The sequence below is a fragment of the Harpia harpyja genome, chromosome 23, assembly GCF_026419915.1.
Source record: "Harpia harpyja isolate bHarHar1 chromosome 23, bHarHar1 primary haplotype, whole genome shotgun sequence".
Taxonomy (NCBI): domain Eukaryota; kingdom Metazoa; phylum Chordata; class Aves; order Accipitriformes; family Accipitridae; genus Harpia; species Harpia harpyja.
The window spans coordinates 14,972,302-14,990,482 of record NC_068962.1 but is presented as its reverse complement, the minus strand read 5'-3'; the positions used below and the strand labels follow the sequence as shown (position 1 = coordinate 14,990,482).

Genomic DNA, 18,181 nt, shown 5'->3' with positions numbered 1-18,181 from the left:
GCCACGGCTTCTTTCCACAGTAAGTGGAGAGGTGCTTTCTTTATTAAATGCTGCAGTTTGTTAGCTGTAGAGAGAAGACTTTTTAGTGTTTCAAGTTCACCTTCCACCCCAGCAAGTAATGAGGAGACACTCGGACCCAGGCAAGGCTTGTCCTGATGCAGAAAACATGCGCATACAAAGCAGTTTTGAGGTGGCGAAGAAAAATTATTGTACTAGAAACATAAAGAAAATAGTTGACTGTGCTCAGTGACAACTTCATGTTTATTTGCTTCTTGCTGAGGAACGAAGTTTTTCTTTTCAGACATGAGCAACAATCAAAAGAAAACAAAAAGTTTCTGATCATTTTCAGAGCTTTCTGTGGGTGTCTCATTAGTTGTGTTGACTTTGGGAATGTTGTGCTGACTTGGTGACCACCATTTCTCAGAACTATGACAGTGCAGGAGAGGTCAGAATACACCAAAGGGGTAAACAGATGGGGAACACTCAAAGGAGAGCCCAGACACACCTTTTCTTAGATCCAGCCATAGGCCATGAACCTGACCTGCAGCACTGCAGCTATTCCAACAGTAAACAGAGATTGCCAGCTGGGCTGAACTGCATTGAAAGATATTTTATAAAATGCTGCCATTTAAAAGAATGGAGGCAACATGCTTTTCTCTAAGCTCATTTATTTTACATCTTTTAGAAAGAAACATGCAGTAGTATAAAAAATTAGTCTATGCTTAAGCCAAAAGTGTCCTAGTATCTTGACTCCAACAGTGGCAAGTAGCAGGTACTGAGGAAAGCATGTGGTAACACTTCCCCATAAACTTTTCCAGCCTCCATTAATTTGCAAGATTATATGAAGCAGTGTAGGTAAAATCTAGTTCTAAAATAATATAGCTCCAAAAGTATGGTCCAAAATCAGAAATGCTGTGTACTTTTGATTACTTTTTCATTAAAGAGATGTGATACATTTGAGCCTGAATGTACTTAATGAGATATTTCTAAAATAATGTCAGAAATGCTGGAAATAAATAACTTTTAAAAATTCAAATTCAAAGTCATTCCAACAATAGAAGCCAGCCATTTGGTTATGTAAGTGCTATAAACAAGCTAGTTCATTCTGGGTCTCAGAAATCATTAACTAAATGCTGAACTATAGAGACAGATAGTATGTCCATCCTCATCTGTTCAGGGAAAGCAATATTTACCCATCCAGAGTAAAATCACTACCCAAAGTCCATCCAAAGTTCAGTACAATACTGGGCAGCTTCCCTCAAATAATTTAGGGTAATGGAAAACAAAATCCCTGAGGTGGAGAAGAGTAAACCCTGATAGATACTTCATAGATACTGTAGTGTCAACAAGGGGATTAATTTTCCCCTATGCCAAGACTGAGCATAGAAACACAGTAATAGCAGGAAAAAGCTGCAAGGAAGGTATTGAAAATGGTCAGGAACAAATGAGCCAAACTTAATGAGCTTTCCAGCAGGCCTTAAAGAACTGATGTGCTAACTTTCATCCAAGAATATTGGAAGAATTAGGCAACGATCCAAATGAATCATTTTTGCTGATTTTTACCAAATACCACAATGCTGAGGAATTCCAACCACACACCTACCACAGCTGGGAAGATGCTACTGTTGTGCCAGTGTTCAGAAGGGTGTCATGGAGTGTCTTGGGAACAGATAGGTGGTTTGCCTGAAGTCAGTTCCACAGAAAGTCATGAAAAGGGCATCATGAGAAAGAATTTAATATAGTAACTGAAGGTCAGACAACATCATTACATAGAAAATAATTGTTGCCAGATGTCTGCCTTTTCTGACATGGTCAGTTTGCTTCGTGAGAGAACTAGACAGGCATACATGTATTTTGGCATTTGTGATATATTTGATGTAGCCTTCTACTGAAATCTGTAGGGCTATACATGGTAAGCATGATCTTCTGCTGCATAAGCAGAGGAGTATTATATAAGATAGTATTAATCACTGTCTGCAAAATTAGTGAGCGCTCTTTCCAAACTGAAAAATATTCAAAGCAGAACTTCAAGAATGACCTGAGGTTTGAAAAACTCATAAGGAGTAAATGCAGAAGCTGTCTCTACCAAAAAGAAGATTAACATGTGGTTTTGTCTGTCTAAAGTTTTTGTACAAGACATATTTAATAATTGAGAAGTTGTGATCTAGAAGGAAAAGAAGCAGAATATAAAACAAGGGTTGGAATCTGAAACAAAACAAAAGAAAAGAGGAAAAAATTACATCTCAGTTTAGTAGAGCAGGTAACTATCACTCAGAACAGCTCAGGAACATGGCTCAGCATCCCTCGCTTACAACTTACTGTCTGTCAGCTTTGGATATTCCTCTAAAAGGTGTTGGAGCTGGGGCCATGCGTAGGGGTCAGGCTCTTAGGGTGGTATATTGTGGGTGGCTAGATGGACCTTACAGTCAGAACGACAGCAGTTTAATCTGGCAAATCTTCTCCTGAAGCCAGTTTGACAGAAAACCTGGCCACAAAAGGAAACAGGGAAAAAAGTTACATGGAAAAGTTTTAGCCATCAGAGACTAGCTCAAATATAGCCCAATGCAGTACAGTCTCACTAAAACCATCCTGAATGTCAGTGAGACGTGTAGCATGTACATGTATAGGTGTGTCTCTGTCCTTAGGTATTTCTTTCTAAATATATTAGATATACATTGCAGCTGCCATAAAAATGTCTTAAAATTATGATAGTACATTTTCAAAAAATGCCAAACATTAAGTCTTACCACAGAAAGCTATGACAATGCTCTGAAGCTGGGGAAAGTGAGTATTACACATTGAAACAAGACTTTAAAGCTGCATAGTGTCCCAATTAAATTGCCACAGTCCTGCATTTGCAGCAGGGAGGAGCGTGCTTGGTAATTGCCAGAGCCTTCTCCAGGAGCTTTTAAACAGGTCTGATTTTCTCAGCTGGTCCATTTTATGAAGAGTATTCCAGTTCAAACAGGCGGTATGAACATGTAGTGTGTTTAGCAGTTTGCATTGCGACAGTTACGAAAATTGCCACAACACAGCCACACTTAAGAAGGGATGGTGGCCTGAAAGAGCACCAGCTTGAGTCTTTAGACGTGTGGGTTTAGTTCAGTTCTCTGCTCTTTATCAAGCTTTCCATATGACACTCAAAGCAGTAATTTACAGCTCTAAGTGAAAACCTCAATACCTGTACCTACTTTTTTTCCAGTAAAGTTTTGCAGACGCCTCACTTTCTGGTTCATGCCAGGCTCATGTTGAGACTCATGTCCAGTCATGTCATTAAAATAACAGATCAAAAGGGTGCTGTGGGGGTGAAGCAGTCTTTAGTCTTTCCAAAAAATCATATCATAAACTGAGATCAGCATTAGATAGGTCCTGAGCCTCTACTAGTCAGTGATCCACAAATGGCATTTACTTTCAGAGACCCAGTGTGGTGTGCCTAACCTAGCACACATCTGCTTGATCCAGCAACAACCCAAAAGTCATTGCCATTTTCGTTCAGAATGAAAGCTGAAGCTGGAGAAGCCACTCACACATCTGAAAAAAAAATAGACTCGGCCTGTGAGTGCCTCACCTTGGAGCAAGAGTGACCCAGGTTTGGTTCACTCATCTGCCTGCAGGGATTCAGGTGCACATGCCCAATTCTCAGATGTCTGAACGGCAAAGTCCAGTGTACTCCAAAGCGAGAGACAAGCTCAGCAGCTCTGTCTGAAGCTGAGTGCCTCTGCAGAGCACAATTAAATTCATTGAACACAGAGAGGAAGAGCCACTTGCTTGGAGTTACAGCTCACATTGCTCAGCTGGTGTGTGTGTACAGGGAAGAGCCTTTTCCACAAATTGGAAATGCCTGAAAGGTCTTTGGAGCTGGGATCTAGAATCATGTTTTCTTTCTTTATGGCCCAATTTATATTTTTATTTTCTGCATGAAAGAGGTGTCTAAAGAGAAGGTGTACTCAGAACCCTGTAGTTAGCTTGAGGCAACTAAACTCCAAAGGAAGACTGCATTGAAGGGCCAGTCAGTGCTGCATCTTTGGGACTGCAGTCATAAGCACCTGGCCTTTGCCATGAACAGTACTGGCAACCCTGGTGCCTACTTCAGTGCTGTAGGTTCCTCTCTGCCAGCTTGGTACCTAAGGCATTTTCTGGATCTAGTCCTGTGGTCTTTTCCTAAGAGGCCAGAGGCCAAATCAAATGTCAACTCTGTTATCACATCAGCTGGTCTGTGGTAACTGTCTGCAATTTTGGTGTGCAGTATCTTAGCTGATGGGAAATATCAATTGCACTTGGTTTAACTTGGTCTGCAAATAGAGGAGGGTTACATCATATCAACCTGCATTTGTTGCCAGCTAAGAGCAGACACTATGGCTTTACTGACACGAAGTAACTTGACAGGGAATCTGACCCCTGCCAATCAGTTTTCCAGCTAGGTAGAGGTATCATAGCACGTTCATGCCAACCTGAGATGTCGGGAGGCTAAATGTAAGATGCTGTTGAGATGCACTGATGGGGAACATGGAAATACCATTATTTCACATTAAATGCATGAGCTCTTTCCTAGGCACAAACCTTACAGAATGCGGTCTTTTTTTGTCAGAGTTAACATGCTTTACAGAGGTATTTGTTGTACTTACATAGGTCTGTAAAATACTTCCAGGCGTTCTGAGAAGGAATACGTAATAGAAGTAGGGGAAAAAGCCCTACAAATTTTAGCAAATACACTTTATGCCAACCTATTACACATCTGCTCACAGGAAAAACTATAATTCCACCAGTACGGCGGTTTTATGTGTAGTTATTTTAAAATGAACTGTGGCCATTACTATGTGGATATATTTTGATATTAGTGCAAATGAGTTAAATGTTCACAGATATCATACATGCACAATTCCAAAAGTGCATGCCTGTAAATCCAGTGATGCTAATTATTGTCAGTATACCTGTATTTTAGTTGCTGAGATTGCTGTAATCCTTAAAAAGAACAATGTGAAGAATTCGGTGTGCATTCTAAACCATAAGCTCGATTTGCAATGAAATTGCATTTTGTCTCTGCAGTCCAGCTGTCAGTAAATCAACTGTACAGTTAACGGCTTCTCAGGTTTTTTTGCTTTTAAAAGTGTATTAATGACAAAACAAGGCTATTAAACTACTGCCTCTGGCATCAGTCACTCAAACATAGCTGTGTTGCACTTTTTAACAACCAAATTAATTCCACATGAAGAGAAAAAGTATTCACTCTTTTCCTTTTTCAAACTTTGCAGACGTCTTGCAGGAAATGGCTTGACATACATTCCTAAGGGAGCATTTGCTGGCCTTTTCAATCTTAAAGTGCTGTAAGTAAACTGTGTGTTGTTTGATATATTTCTGATTTCCTAAATGCTCCAGGGAACTAATTAACCAGTGAAGTTTTGATCAAGTAAATTACATATTTTGATCAGCTCATTTTGAACAATTCAATTGAAGTGAAGATACATATGAACATCATTAAATCTTTGTTTTTTCATATAGAAAAAATCCTAAACACAAAGGTTGGAAAACATTAATGGCATTCTAAAAACAACTTGCTCATCAAGTAGATGTCTCTGTACAATATCAAAGGTAAAAATCGGTTTGGTTAATAGTTTCTTTAATTGTCTCAAAAGTTCTGATTTCAAGTCTAAAAATCTTAGTGAACTTTTCGTGATCACACAAAACTGGGGGTAAATTGCCTTTTCCTTTTCTTGAGAGCCGGGGGGAAAAACCATTATTATAGAACACCATGTAATTTAAAATGCAGTTTGTATGTCATATCTTGTTCTTTGCAATGTAATTACTATAAGATAAATTATGAAAAATATGACAAAACCCTGTATTATTTGGAGTAATAAGACAGTACATATGGTTACTAAAATTATTAGCAGGCCACATCTCATAATATTTATACTAGAGGGCATCTTTGCCTATGTAAAGTTCAAGAAACTGTATTATTAGCAAGAACACCAACCTCCTAGGCAGCATCAAGCCAAGCCAGATGCTACTGTAAGAGTATACAAAGCTCTGCTGAAAAAATATGTAAGTGGGAAAGAAGTATGAAGAGCTTCCCACTCCATCTACTCTTAAGTTGGCCAGCTGTAGCTCTTGTTGGCCTAAGGAGATTTAGGCCTGCCAAAAATGATTTAATTTACAATGTGCCATCGAGTATGCCTCATTTTGAAGGCAGCGTGTACTACTTCAGTTTTACCCACATAGAATCCTTCTGTATATGTAGGAGTTGGTCCAAACAAGGATATTAGGTGGTGTGAATGAAACGGTATTCAAAGGGAGGAGAAGATTCTTTTGGAATGAAAAGTGATTTTTCAATCTTTGCAAGCTAAGTGATGTGATATTTCAGAAAAGAAATTTGTCAGGTTGTCATGGTTTAACCCCAGCCAGCAACTAAACACCACGCAGCCGCTCACTCACTCCCCCCCCACCCAGTGGGATGGGGGAGAAAATCGGGAAAAGAAGCAAAACCCGTGGGTTGAGATAAGAACGGTTTAATAGAACAGAAAAGAAGCAGCTAATAATGATAATGATAACACTAATAAAATGACAACAGCAATAATGAAAGGATTGGAATGTACAAATGATGTGCAGTGCAATTGCTCACCACCCACCGACCGACACCCAGCCAGTCCCCCGAGCGGCGAATCCCTGCCCCCACTTCCCCGTCCCTATACTGGATGGGACGTCCCATGGTATGGAATACCCCGTTGGCCAGTTTGGGTCAGGTGCCCTGGCTGTGTCCTGTGCCAATTTCTTGTGCCCCTCCAGCTTTCTCGCTGGCTGGGCATGAGAAGCTGAAAAATCCTTGACATTAGTCTAAACGCTACTGAGCAACAACTGAAGACATCAGTGTTATCAACATTCTTCACATACTGAACTCAAAACGTAGCACTGTACCAGCTACTAGGAAGACAGTTAACTCTATCCCAGCTGAAACCAGGACACGGGTCATTGCTAGAAACCTTCCATTTGAGAAAATTGATTTCATTGGGAAAAATTCAGCAGTTTTTACAGAGATAGAATTTTATGCAAACCAAATCATAAACTCCTGATACAGTCAAAAGTTCTGTTTGCCATAGAAGCATTTGCCCGAGTAAGGATTTCAAGAGTCAATCCTTCACAGCTTTATCAGAATAAGAAACTGCAGCAGTTCAGAAGGAAAACAAAATCAGTACATGAGGATGACAATTTGAGAATCACTGGAGGCAATTAGGATCTCAAGCACTATTGAAAGCAAATCAGATTTATTCTTTTAACTTCCTCAGCTGCTTTGAAAATCCTGCTCAAAACTGATGTGTAGCTGTTAACAAAGCTAATATGCTACAGGTATTTGTTTGCTTTGAAGAGAACTGGCATTTGACAGGGGCAGAGGAACAGAGTATTTGTGTAGATTTCCTTTGTTTGTAATCTTGAAGTAGAACCAGTACAAAAGAGGTAAGCTTGGAGGAAAATTTACAATAGAAAGAAAATATCTTTACTGTGTTGATTCTGGTTTTTGTGCTACTCAAAATGTAGGATGCTGCAGAATAACCAACTACGCCAGGTTCCTACTGAAGCACTCCAGAACTTGCGCAGCCTGCAGTCTCTGTGAGTATACTTGATAAATGAACTTGTAACCTTGCATGAACAATAATATGTGATTACCTATTAACTACTTGTTAATATCACTTAATAATGTGCTGAATCAACTTTTTCTTTCAACTCTCTTTGAGCTGCTTTTCAAGAGAATTGTACTCTCAATTAAACATCAAAAGTGACTGATTTCACTCCAGTAATTTCATGACAGCGGCAGCTTCTTTGCAGCGTTATAAACTGTTTTACCATCTGAGAAGACACTCCTTGCCCTGCAATGCTTTCTGTCTGTCAAGAAGAATATGGTCCCTTGAGCACTGGTCTTTCCCATGGTTTCTTGTTAAGATTCTTTACTGGGGAAAAGAAAGAACCCCAAATGACTCCCATGGTTTTTTTCATTTGGCATAATTTTTTTCTTTTTAAGCAGTATGGAAAACACTATTAACTCATGAAACAAAGTGTACTAGAGGATGCTTAATTATATTCTGTGCTTCAGGCAGGTCTCCGTATTTATAGTTCTTGACTGTGCTGTGCTGACTCAGTCCACAAGCTTCAGTTTTAACAGAACTCCTGCCAAAACTGTAGACGAAGAGTGAGGATTGGCTGCTTCGTGGTATGAATGAAATTATTTTGATGTGCTTCTGCCCCATAACATAAGGATGGTTGTACCAGGTTATGCTAAAAGCTAACCTAGACCAGTATCCAGTCTTCAACAGCAGATGCCAAAGGAAAACTAGAAGGTCCGGCAAAGAATATAGTAATACTCCTTTGGTAAAATGTCCCAGCTGCCGGAGGTTTGCACTCAAGGACTCACTGAGCCTATTGTGGCTTCTTTGGAATTAATCGCTCTTAAAGGGTTTTCTTCTCTGAGTTTGTACGATTGCTTTTTGAGCCAATGTAACACTCACGATTTTTCGTGGCAGCATATCTGCTGATTGGCTAGCCCTGTGTAGCATGGTGAAGTAGCTCCTGTTACTTACTTGGAACTTCCCACCACATTTGATGTCCCCAAAGTGCAGCATCAGGGGAAAGTGGAAACAGCAGTTCTTTATTGATGTATGCCAGATTTTATAGACCTCTGTTGTATCTCCGTTAGTCATGTTTTTCAGACGTAGGCTGATAGGATTGTTTCTCATGTGGGAGCTATTCCCTTCCTCTGGTCATTCTTCTCACTCTTACTGAACTTTTTTTCAGTTCTCATATATATGATTTGAGACGAGTCAAGGAGGGATCAGACCTGCACAGCATGTTTAAATTTGCACACCATGGATTTATAGAGGGGAATTATGGATGCTTTTTTGTTTGCTTTCCTACTAACTCCCCAAACTTTGTTTTGCTTAAATTTTTTTTAACCTTTACTGAACACTGACCTGTTATTTTCATACTTACTACAACTGTGGGACCTCTTTCTAGCATGTTAGTAGCTACTCAAGAGTTTTTCATGTAAAGTTTGAATTGCCTTTTCCCTAAGTACCTCATTTGACACCTATCTATACCAAAATTCATCTGCCATGTTCTTGTTCAGTCAATTGAGTATCATGAGTTCCTTCTGCTGCACTTGCAGGTCACATTTTGCAACCACAAGGCCATTCTTGCTGTCTCAATGCAGGACACAGTAAATAGAGTATGTTTCTGAATTATCCACAGAATTTCATTCTCACCTGATGCAAAAAATAATGACTAAATTTTCTAAAGGACCCACTGATTTTCAATGTGCAGCATAAAATATCTAGATGATTGAAGATAGGCAGGCAGGTTCTTTGGACAGAGGAAAATGTCAACTGACTTTTCTCTGTGCTTTAGTTGACCACCTTATATTTTCACAGAATTACTTTGAAATAAAATTATTTTCCAAAAAAGTTCCAAGATCCAAATGTGGAAGTCAATCTGGAAGTTCAAATAACTATCACAAAAAATGTTGCTACAGTGTGCACTGATCACCAATGTCACTGGTAAAAGTCTTAACAATGACAAGGATAGAGTGAGCATCCGTACCAAGCTATCCAGTCTGGTTAAGATGTATTGGTTGAGAAATGTACTGTGTTGAACGTGCTCTTCTTTTTTTATATATAAAGAAGTTCCACCAGAAGGTTAACATCTTTTGCATACATTCAATTCAGCCAAAATCTGAATAACAAAATTAATGAAATGAATTGATTTTCAGCAAAATTGTGTCATCTGTGTATAACTTACCACTACACAGACACACATTATACTGTATTAGCTCCCAGGTTCTTATGTCCGTCTTGAACAACATTTACCTCCTTAATATACAAAGCATTTGTTAAGGTTCCTAAAGGTTAAGCAGCCCTAAGAATTAATTATCTTATAATTGTTATTTGGTCAGTGCCTTTTTTCTTTATTGACCAGACAGACTGAAATATCTCAGCCATATACTTTTGAGGTTACAGTTCTTTCCTTTGATCTTTGAAAAAGTCATGAGAAAATGCTGGTCTAGTGACTATATTAGATTTTCTTTCTGCTAAACAAACAAAAAAAATCTTGCTGAGATCACATCGCTGTATACATATTCTGGACCAAAACACGATAAGCCAAGCAAACAAGAGTTCCTTTGTTGCTCTGAAAGAGACTGTTGAATTTTCAGCACAGTTTCTAAACAAAATGACAGTCTCACTCAGACTTTGTTGCAAATTTTTTTTTCCTTGGGTGAAGAAGTTGAAGAAGTAAACCAAACATAGTTTGTGCAGTCTGTGTAAAGGACCGATATTTTGTGACAGAATTAAAACAGAGAAAGAATAGGAGCGGTCAGTGGAAACCTTTAGACAGCTGTGTAGCAGACCCAAGATGGAATGATACGGGTTTGTACAGAAAAGCTACTCACCTGAAAGACGATCACCAGCAAAAGAGACTTCTTTGAGGAAAGGAAAACTATTACTCTTTTGTTTGCTTAAATGGGGTTGTGCCTGTCAGATAAAGGTGTGCACAGATTCAGTTTCTTGTTTCATATAGTCTAGGAATTTTCTGCTCACAAGGTGGTTCTTGCATTGGTTTCTGATTTACAATAGGAATTATTTCTTGAAACCTTTGAAATAGCAGGAGTCTTTTCAAGAGCGTAATTAAGAGGTTAAAAGCCTTCACAAAGGCAATTCCTATAAGATAGCAACTTCTTGTATTTATTATGTTTAACTATGCAGGTGGCATGATTCCTGAAAGCCTGGTTAACCCTTTGCTTTAGGTTAGTATAGATGCAAAAAACTGAAAACCAGTGACAGGACTGAGGCCATACTAACTGCCTTGCTACCTTAATCAATGTGAAGAGGATTATGTCAAAATCATTTTTATATAAGTATACATATATAATTGTGTGTGTGTGTACATGCACAATATATGGGTATATGTATGCACACACAAGTTTTCCATGTTCACTCATAATGCAAATTCATCACATATTTTTGCACAAAAAGGTATTTCTGGATAATATGCTCCCCTTATTATCTAGTTCCAGGCTCAAAAATTACAGTATAGGTATCAATATTGATAGACACATTAATTGATGTTAAATGGCATGTGGCGCACAGAACAAGAACTGGTGTATTGCAGGAACGAGCAACAATTTCTTCCACTTTCTTGTTCAAGTTGTAATATTGCTGCCATGCAAAATGGTGTGAGAAGTTTGAGTGATAAATATTCATAAATTTCTTAAGGCTTGACCTAACTCTAGAATAGATCAGTCTTCTTCAGACAGCAGACATTATTTAATAAATACTATAAAATGAGAAATGGCCACAAAAAAATTAACCAAAAAAGCCTAAGATTTGTGAATTTCATCTTCCAATAGCAAAAATCTATGAGAAAACCTTTATACTGTTGCCTCAAAACAAATGAACAACAATATGGTTTTTTCTGTCAGTGAAGAAAAAATAAGATTAAACAATATTAAAACTTCTCCAAATTTATAAAAGTCTTTGTAGTTCAATAGTCAACAACAGTGATGCACTACTTTGATTGATAAATGAGTTCAGCTACCAGAGCTTGGGCAATGATTGTGTAGAACTCCAGTGCCCTTTGTGGCAGGAGGATTTAAGGAAGTAACCAGAACTTGTTGATTTTGAGATGTGGTTTTGATCTCCAAGTTCAGCATAAGGGTATCTTCAATTTATTATATGGGTTGTAATTTTCCTCTGAAAACTAGTGTGAATACAAATTATCTGGATTACTAGTCCTAATGATTCAAATGGCATTTATTTCCATTAAGCCAAAAAGAGGAAAATATGTTCGCAGGTACCATGGTTGAAAGGGAGGAACACATAATCACTGACGTGTCACTACTTAGATCTTGGCAGCAGGGTCTGAAGTGTCACTTGAATGCTGTCTTCCCTGTTACTCACCTTGAGCAAATGTGTTTCTTTAGAACTGACTATAAGCAGATGGTCTCTGGATTTTCTGTTTCCCACAGCATCAATATCTCCATTCTGCTTTTAAATCAAGCATTTTAGTGATTTTTAATATACCTGTATAGTCAAAAAATCTTTTACATGGTATATTGATTTGTTTTTCAAGTATCATTATTAATTAACAGCTTGTTTTCTGTCCAACTTTTTTCATTTAATGTATGTATTTGTTTCAGTAGGTATCTTTTTTCCTCCAGTGTAATTGTCCTGCCGTTTCCAGTGACATCCCTTATATACCAGAATTGGCATATAATTTAAGTATTTTTGAACAAGAAGGGATTGGTAAAGAAGGCAATAACATATCAATAACTTTTTTAAAATTTTTTCCCTAAACATGTTAATACAAATTTTGTATTACTAGCAACTGGTAAGTTGCAGATTTCCATTTGCGAATGTTGCTAAATAAAGGAGGAAAGTGTAATTGGCATTGCTGATGGAAAAGCAATCCTTTGCAGTGAATACTACTCATCAAACTTCACTCCCTGTTTATTTTCTTGTTTAGACATCATTGTTAATGAGCAGCTTTTACTGCTGCATTGTCAGACACAGAAATAGTCAAAACCAAGAACATATTGGGTGCTATCTCACTGCCCATGCCAAACCAGTCATGAAGGACATTTAAAAGCAAGCATTATTTACTGTATCACCTGCTTTCATTCCTGTAAAATTTAAGAGGACTTTTACTTTAATAGTAGAAGACAGGGCAGAATACAACATAGCTCATCTTCCAAAGCACTGGAAACCGTTGATAGAGGGAAAAAATAAACCATCTTTTCTCCCTTGACAACCCTGCAAAGTTGGAATTTAGTGAAGCAAATTAATTTGACTTTACAAGGAACAAGAAAATAATATCAATGAAATTTGTTTTAAATTTCCTAACAGAATTTGTAAATCACTTAAATTTTATTTTTAAGATATTATGGTATTTGTGGAGCAGCTGATGGTGACCCCGAGTTTTACATAAAAGATTATCTAGAAATCATCTTGGATGTTCTTAATTACCTGGCCGGAACAGGTCAGCAAGTGGATTTTTCATCTTCCTACTCCTCCAAATATTTGACATTACAAGAGAAGTTTCCATTCTTAATCCAAACAAAGAGTTGAAGACTTTGAGGGCACAGAGTTCTGAAATGTTTCCAGTTAAGGCTTGAAACTAAAAAGCCTTTTTTTCAGAATTGTTAACTTTAAACAATTTTTTTCCGGTTTGATGCTTGCATTAATAATCCTGATTTTTAGTTAAAAGAGAATACAACTTTGATGAAATCACATTCTCCCAAGAGAACTGTTTTCATGAAAAGACAGGAGCTTTAGTTGTGGTTTTCCATGTCACACCCCATGGTAATGCAGCCTACAGAAGGCATTATCCTTCTTAGGAAACCCGGTACCTCAACAGGTACCCACAAACTCCCTGAGGAGGAATTTCCCACAGTTTAAGTCAAGTTTGTGTGTACCCATGCAGGTGTCTGTACACATACGCAGATGTCTCAAAACTCACCATTGCAGTCTGCTCATGTTATTGCAGATCTTAACCATCCGAGCTACTAGAGCCCAGGGGCACACTAGATAACACAAGAGTGACTGAAACATGGAGCACTAGTACAATCACAGACCACCTCTCTCAGCCACACTTTTCTAGCTTGATAAGCAGCTGGGAGGAAGACAGAGGTGCAAGGCTCCCTAAAATGTATGTGCTACTAATATTTTTGGGTGCAGTCCCTAACTCAACCATCTGTAGGGCCAGTTGCTTTCAAAGTGGGGTGCAAATAGGCCGAACTAGATCAGCAATTCCAGGCCACTGGGTGATGTTTTCTTTCATCTAGTAGAAGCTGCTAGGCATCTGACTCTTTTCTGTCTTCTGAGTAATCTCGGAAGAGGGTTTTTTTGTCACATTCGTAAGGGACAGACAAATTTCTCAACCTCAGAACTGCTAGCCAAAAATCATCCTGCATGGCTGAAGCCCACCAGGACATACACCACATGTGAGAGGAGGACAAGAAGCTGCTGTTGGAGTGGTTAGCAGTACAGAGGCTCACACTAGATTTCCCAGGAGATCCTCCTGGGCACCACACAGTGACAGACTGTGGCTACAGCCAGCCTAGCAAAGCAAACAGTGCTTCAGAGTGCTCCCAGGCACCAGCCATGACAGTCTGTCCTGCTGCACTGTTGACAGGGTCCCTGGCACACTTTTGACCCGTGCCAAATAACATTTGCGTGAACTGTTCCCGGGGGCCATCTGGCAGCTCTCATGCCCCTGGGACCGTCCCCAGTAGGCACTCTGCATACAGCCACCTCGCTTGGGAGGCGAGGAGAGGTCACCAGCGCAACGCGGGCCACTCCGAGCCAGTTGGCTGCAGGACCTGGGAGCATTCCCAGCCACACCAAATGTGCCGGTCTAGCTGTGGATTCCTGATCTGAGTCTGCAGCCAGATTCCTAGGATAACCCAACAACTCCTGCTGGCCCCCACTTTTTCCCACCTGTGGGGATTGAGGGTACCCAGTATCAGAGCCAATCTTTGTATGAACCTAGCATTATAATTGGCTGGTTTTGCTTTATGCAACATGCTAGCATCCTGGCCCACCGTCTCGAATGCAGGTTAACCAAGCATGAGCAGCATGTTTGGATACGAAGAGAAACGCTAAGGATTGAAGCTCCCAGAGCTGCAGAGACCTCCTGATGTAAAACTGAGCAGTGGGACAGAAACAAACGCTACTAAACTGTGACTTGTGACTTTTCTTTTTTGGTCTTGCTGTTGCCATACTGGGTTCTTTGTATCAGTCCTGTAGAAGCCCATACAAGGGCAGAGATGAAAGTGAGCTGTGGGAACCGCTGTGCTGGTGTGTTGTAATTAAGCTTTTACAATAGTCCTATCATTTTCCCCTGTGGACTGAAGGGGATATCCTGCGTAAAAGGCCATGTTTGAAAAACATGGCTCACAATAGCCAGCTATATTTTCATTACATCCACTTTTCAGAGCCAGTTTTGATGTCACTTGCCATTACTTAAATGAGGCTTTAGTCAAACTCCTGTGAACAAACCCTTGAGATGGTCCATGTCACCACACGCTAGCAAAGATGGTGGGGCTGCAGGTGACTGCCTCCTGCCTGTTATATGTGGGGAGGCCCAGACAGGCCATGTCCCCAGCCCCTATCCATCATTGACCTACAACTTGTGGTGAGGCTCCGCTGTGGCTCCCAATGTAACAGAGCCAGGTCAGGAGAAGAGGAAGGTGGTAGGAGAGGGAGGAGCCCCTTTGAAGGAGATTCTTTAATCCACCATGCCCAAAATCAGTCCTCGTGTGTTCTCACTTCTCTGCCTCCCCTACCTGTTATGTATAGCCCCTTTTCATTTGGTTTTACCTCTCCTATTTTAAACTTAAATGTCAGAAGAAACATTTTGTCCTTGACTCTTTATCTGTCTTTGTGGCTCTCCTCTTTTCTGGTCCCTTCATTATATTCAGGCCCTCATCCATTGCAAGAAGAGACAATCCATGTAATAGCTGTTCATTTCAGAGAGGAGAATGATGTGGGAGAAACCTCCTTCCCGATCCCATATCTAGCATTGATTTAACCCTGAATGAATGAGCAAGACTCTCCCAACAGGACATGAAGGAATTTCGTGATCACAGGGTACATCCAGGTTGTAGCTGGGCTTGCTCTTGAGAAAAAAATCAGAAAAAGGAAAAAAATATATATTCCCTTACAAATCTACCAGTGGCATAAAACTAAGTATCCAGTCGTATTTAATTGATCAAAAAATGCAAATCAAATATTTTTCAAACATCTACCTTCACCCGTTTTAGAGTACCAATAAATGAGTCCTGTTTACAATTCTGTATGAATAATATCTTTTCATAATTTATGCACATGGCTGTAGCATTTGCAGTATGTCACAGGAAACACCAGTGGGATACAGTCCACATAGCTCAAGCATTTGCTTTGAAAGGTTTGGACATTTTAAAAGTGAGCTCATGGTGAATTTCATACTGGCTGCTTTATTTACATGCTGCCTATCAGAAGAAATCAAGTATTTCTGTTTCCCTAAATTGGCTCCCTCTGGAATATAATAGCAGCTTTCAAACTCACCACATGTTATCTATCTATTTTCAATTCTAAATAGGGTCCTGTTTGTGAGTTAATGGGTTTAGTTCTGGAAGTGCCAAAACTTTGATCAACACATGTAAAACAATTGACTGAAAACGGCGATTATGGTCAATGCTTTATACATCAGTGTGCATTACCTACAGTGTGACAGGAAACATCACCACTGCTGAAACCTTATAATATCTGCAAGAGGGAAAACGGTACTTGGAAATTTTGAAAAGATTAGATAACCAGAGTACTTGAGGCAGTAGTTCTTACAAGCGCTTGCAGGATACATAATCAAGTTATAGGACCTGCAGCACAAATCATTGTAGCTTCTTGCTTTATTTAAACAATAATTCAACTACCTAGAATTTCATTTATATTACAGCACTCCTCCTTTTCTTTCTATGTTGTGTATTTTGTTTACATAGCCAGTGGTGGGTTTATGTTTGGAAACTTCAGCTATAAAAAAAAATCAGTTCCTTGATTTGCTACTGAATATTGGTAAGATAAAAATCCTGGTCTCACTGATGACAGCAGAAATATTGCCATTTCAGCCACAGGACTGCATACAAACAACTGACTGTTGGCTTTACCACACAGCCAGGCATCCTGTGAGTAACTCCTGTGGAGTCAGCGGGGATGTCAGAGCTGCACAGGCAGGCTCCATATTGAACAAGATGTTAACTGTAATACAGTAACACATTTAGTTTGAATAAAGCCTCCATTCTTTAATCAGTGTAACTGTCAAACTAAGGCAACTGTAACTTCTTAGTTTACATACCAGCATCACCCAGGGAAGAAATTTACTTCTGACTGAACACAAAGAAACCTCATCTACTCATTCAAATTATACCTTATTTGAAAACACAGGCATAGCATGGTTGTTGCCTGGGGAATGGGGGAGGTACAGCATGAGTATTTCTAAACATTTCCAGCCTCACCCATTTGTTGACAGACCCTTGAGTTATTTTGGAAGCTCTGTCTCTGCTGCCTGCCATGTCAGTTATTATATTGAAAATTTAATTGTACAAGGGCTTTGACACTGAACTTTATAAATTTGTTCCAACTGACCTTGTCTCAGTTATTTGCCAGCCTGGCACGGAGCCTTAGCAGTCATTATTTGTTCTCATGCAGTAGGTAGGAGCAGCATGGAGCAGGAGATAGAATGGACCTGACATTTTACATGACTGTAAATGAGGAAGCAGCTTTAAATAAAGAGATTAGTACGCTCGCCTCAAAGAGTATTGCGTTTCTCTCAAACAGACCGAATTTAGATTGTACAGAATTACTTCTTTGTACCCTGGGTGTGGCTGTTTGTTCTGTAGTGTTTTCAAACACCTATTTAAATTTATTTCTCTTTCACCATTCACTTAATTACTCCTCTGTACAGACATCTTCAAGAAAAGTTTTAGAGCATAGCTTTCATGTTCTGAGCAAGGTACAAGTTACTACAACACATTAAAAGCAGAAAAAGTGTATCAGAGTACAGATCACCATCTGGATGTTTCACGAAATTTCAGAAATCTGAAGCACACTTCTAAATCTTTCCCTGAAAGTATCACAATGGGAAAGCAAAACAGAGAAAAACCAAAAGCCAATGAATATATGACATAGTATTTCTAGCACCACATCTGCAAAAAGTTCAGTAGATCTAATCCTTATTTACACAAGTGTGAGAGCAAGATATCACCTGCAGACTCTGAAGAGGTACGATGTGCAGTTGAGCTCCCTCTGTTGGCTCTGCAGCGACTGAAGTGTATTTAGTAACTTCTTTTTCAAAATAAATACATGTATTAGCAATGCTAGTCTCTATTCAAAAAACATTTTGCTCCACTGCTAAAAAATGTGAACTTCAGTGTTCATTAGAATCATTGGAATAAACGATATTTAAGAAAAGGTAAAATGGGAACAGAGGCTCAGAAGTGAGTTTTATTTTTGGCTCTTAGAATGGGTGTCTAGCATACGAAAACCCAAATCATCTTGCAGCTCAGTGATTTATAGGTTCTGAAAGAGAATCTCTGGCTGAGTTTCTTGCACTTTTTTATTCCATACTTTCAAATAATTGGGAAAGGAAACAAATTCATACTCCGACTGTA

At 39.2% G+C, this 18,181-nt stretch overlaps 1 protein-coding gene across 3 annotated transcripts in view; it reads left to right on the top strand.

Moving 5' to 3' along the window:
* The window catches only part of LGR5 (leucine rich repeat containing G protein-coupled receptor 5), a 95,518-nt gene that overhangs the window by 49,005 nt on the left and 28,332 nt on the right, over nucleotides 1-18,181 (top strand). For all 3 annotated transcript variants that reach the window (XM_052774506.1, XM_052774505.1, XM_052774504.1), the window contains exons 3-4: nucleotides 5,253-5,324; nucleotides 7,531-7,602. In XM_052774506.1, the coding sequence (XP_052630466.1) occupies nucleotides 5,253-5,324; nucleotides 7,531-7,602 (144 nt within the window). The remainder of the gene's footprint in view (nucleotides 1-5,252; nucleotides 5,325-7,530; nucleotides 7,603-18,181) is intronic.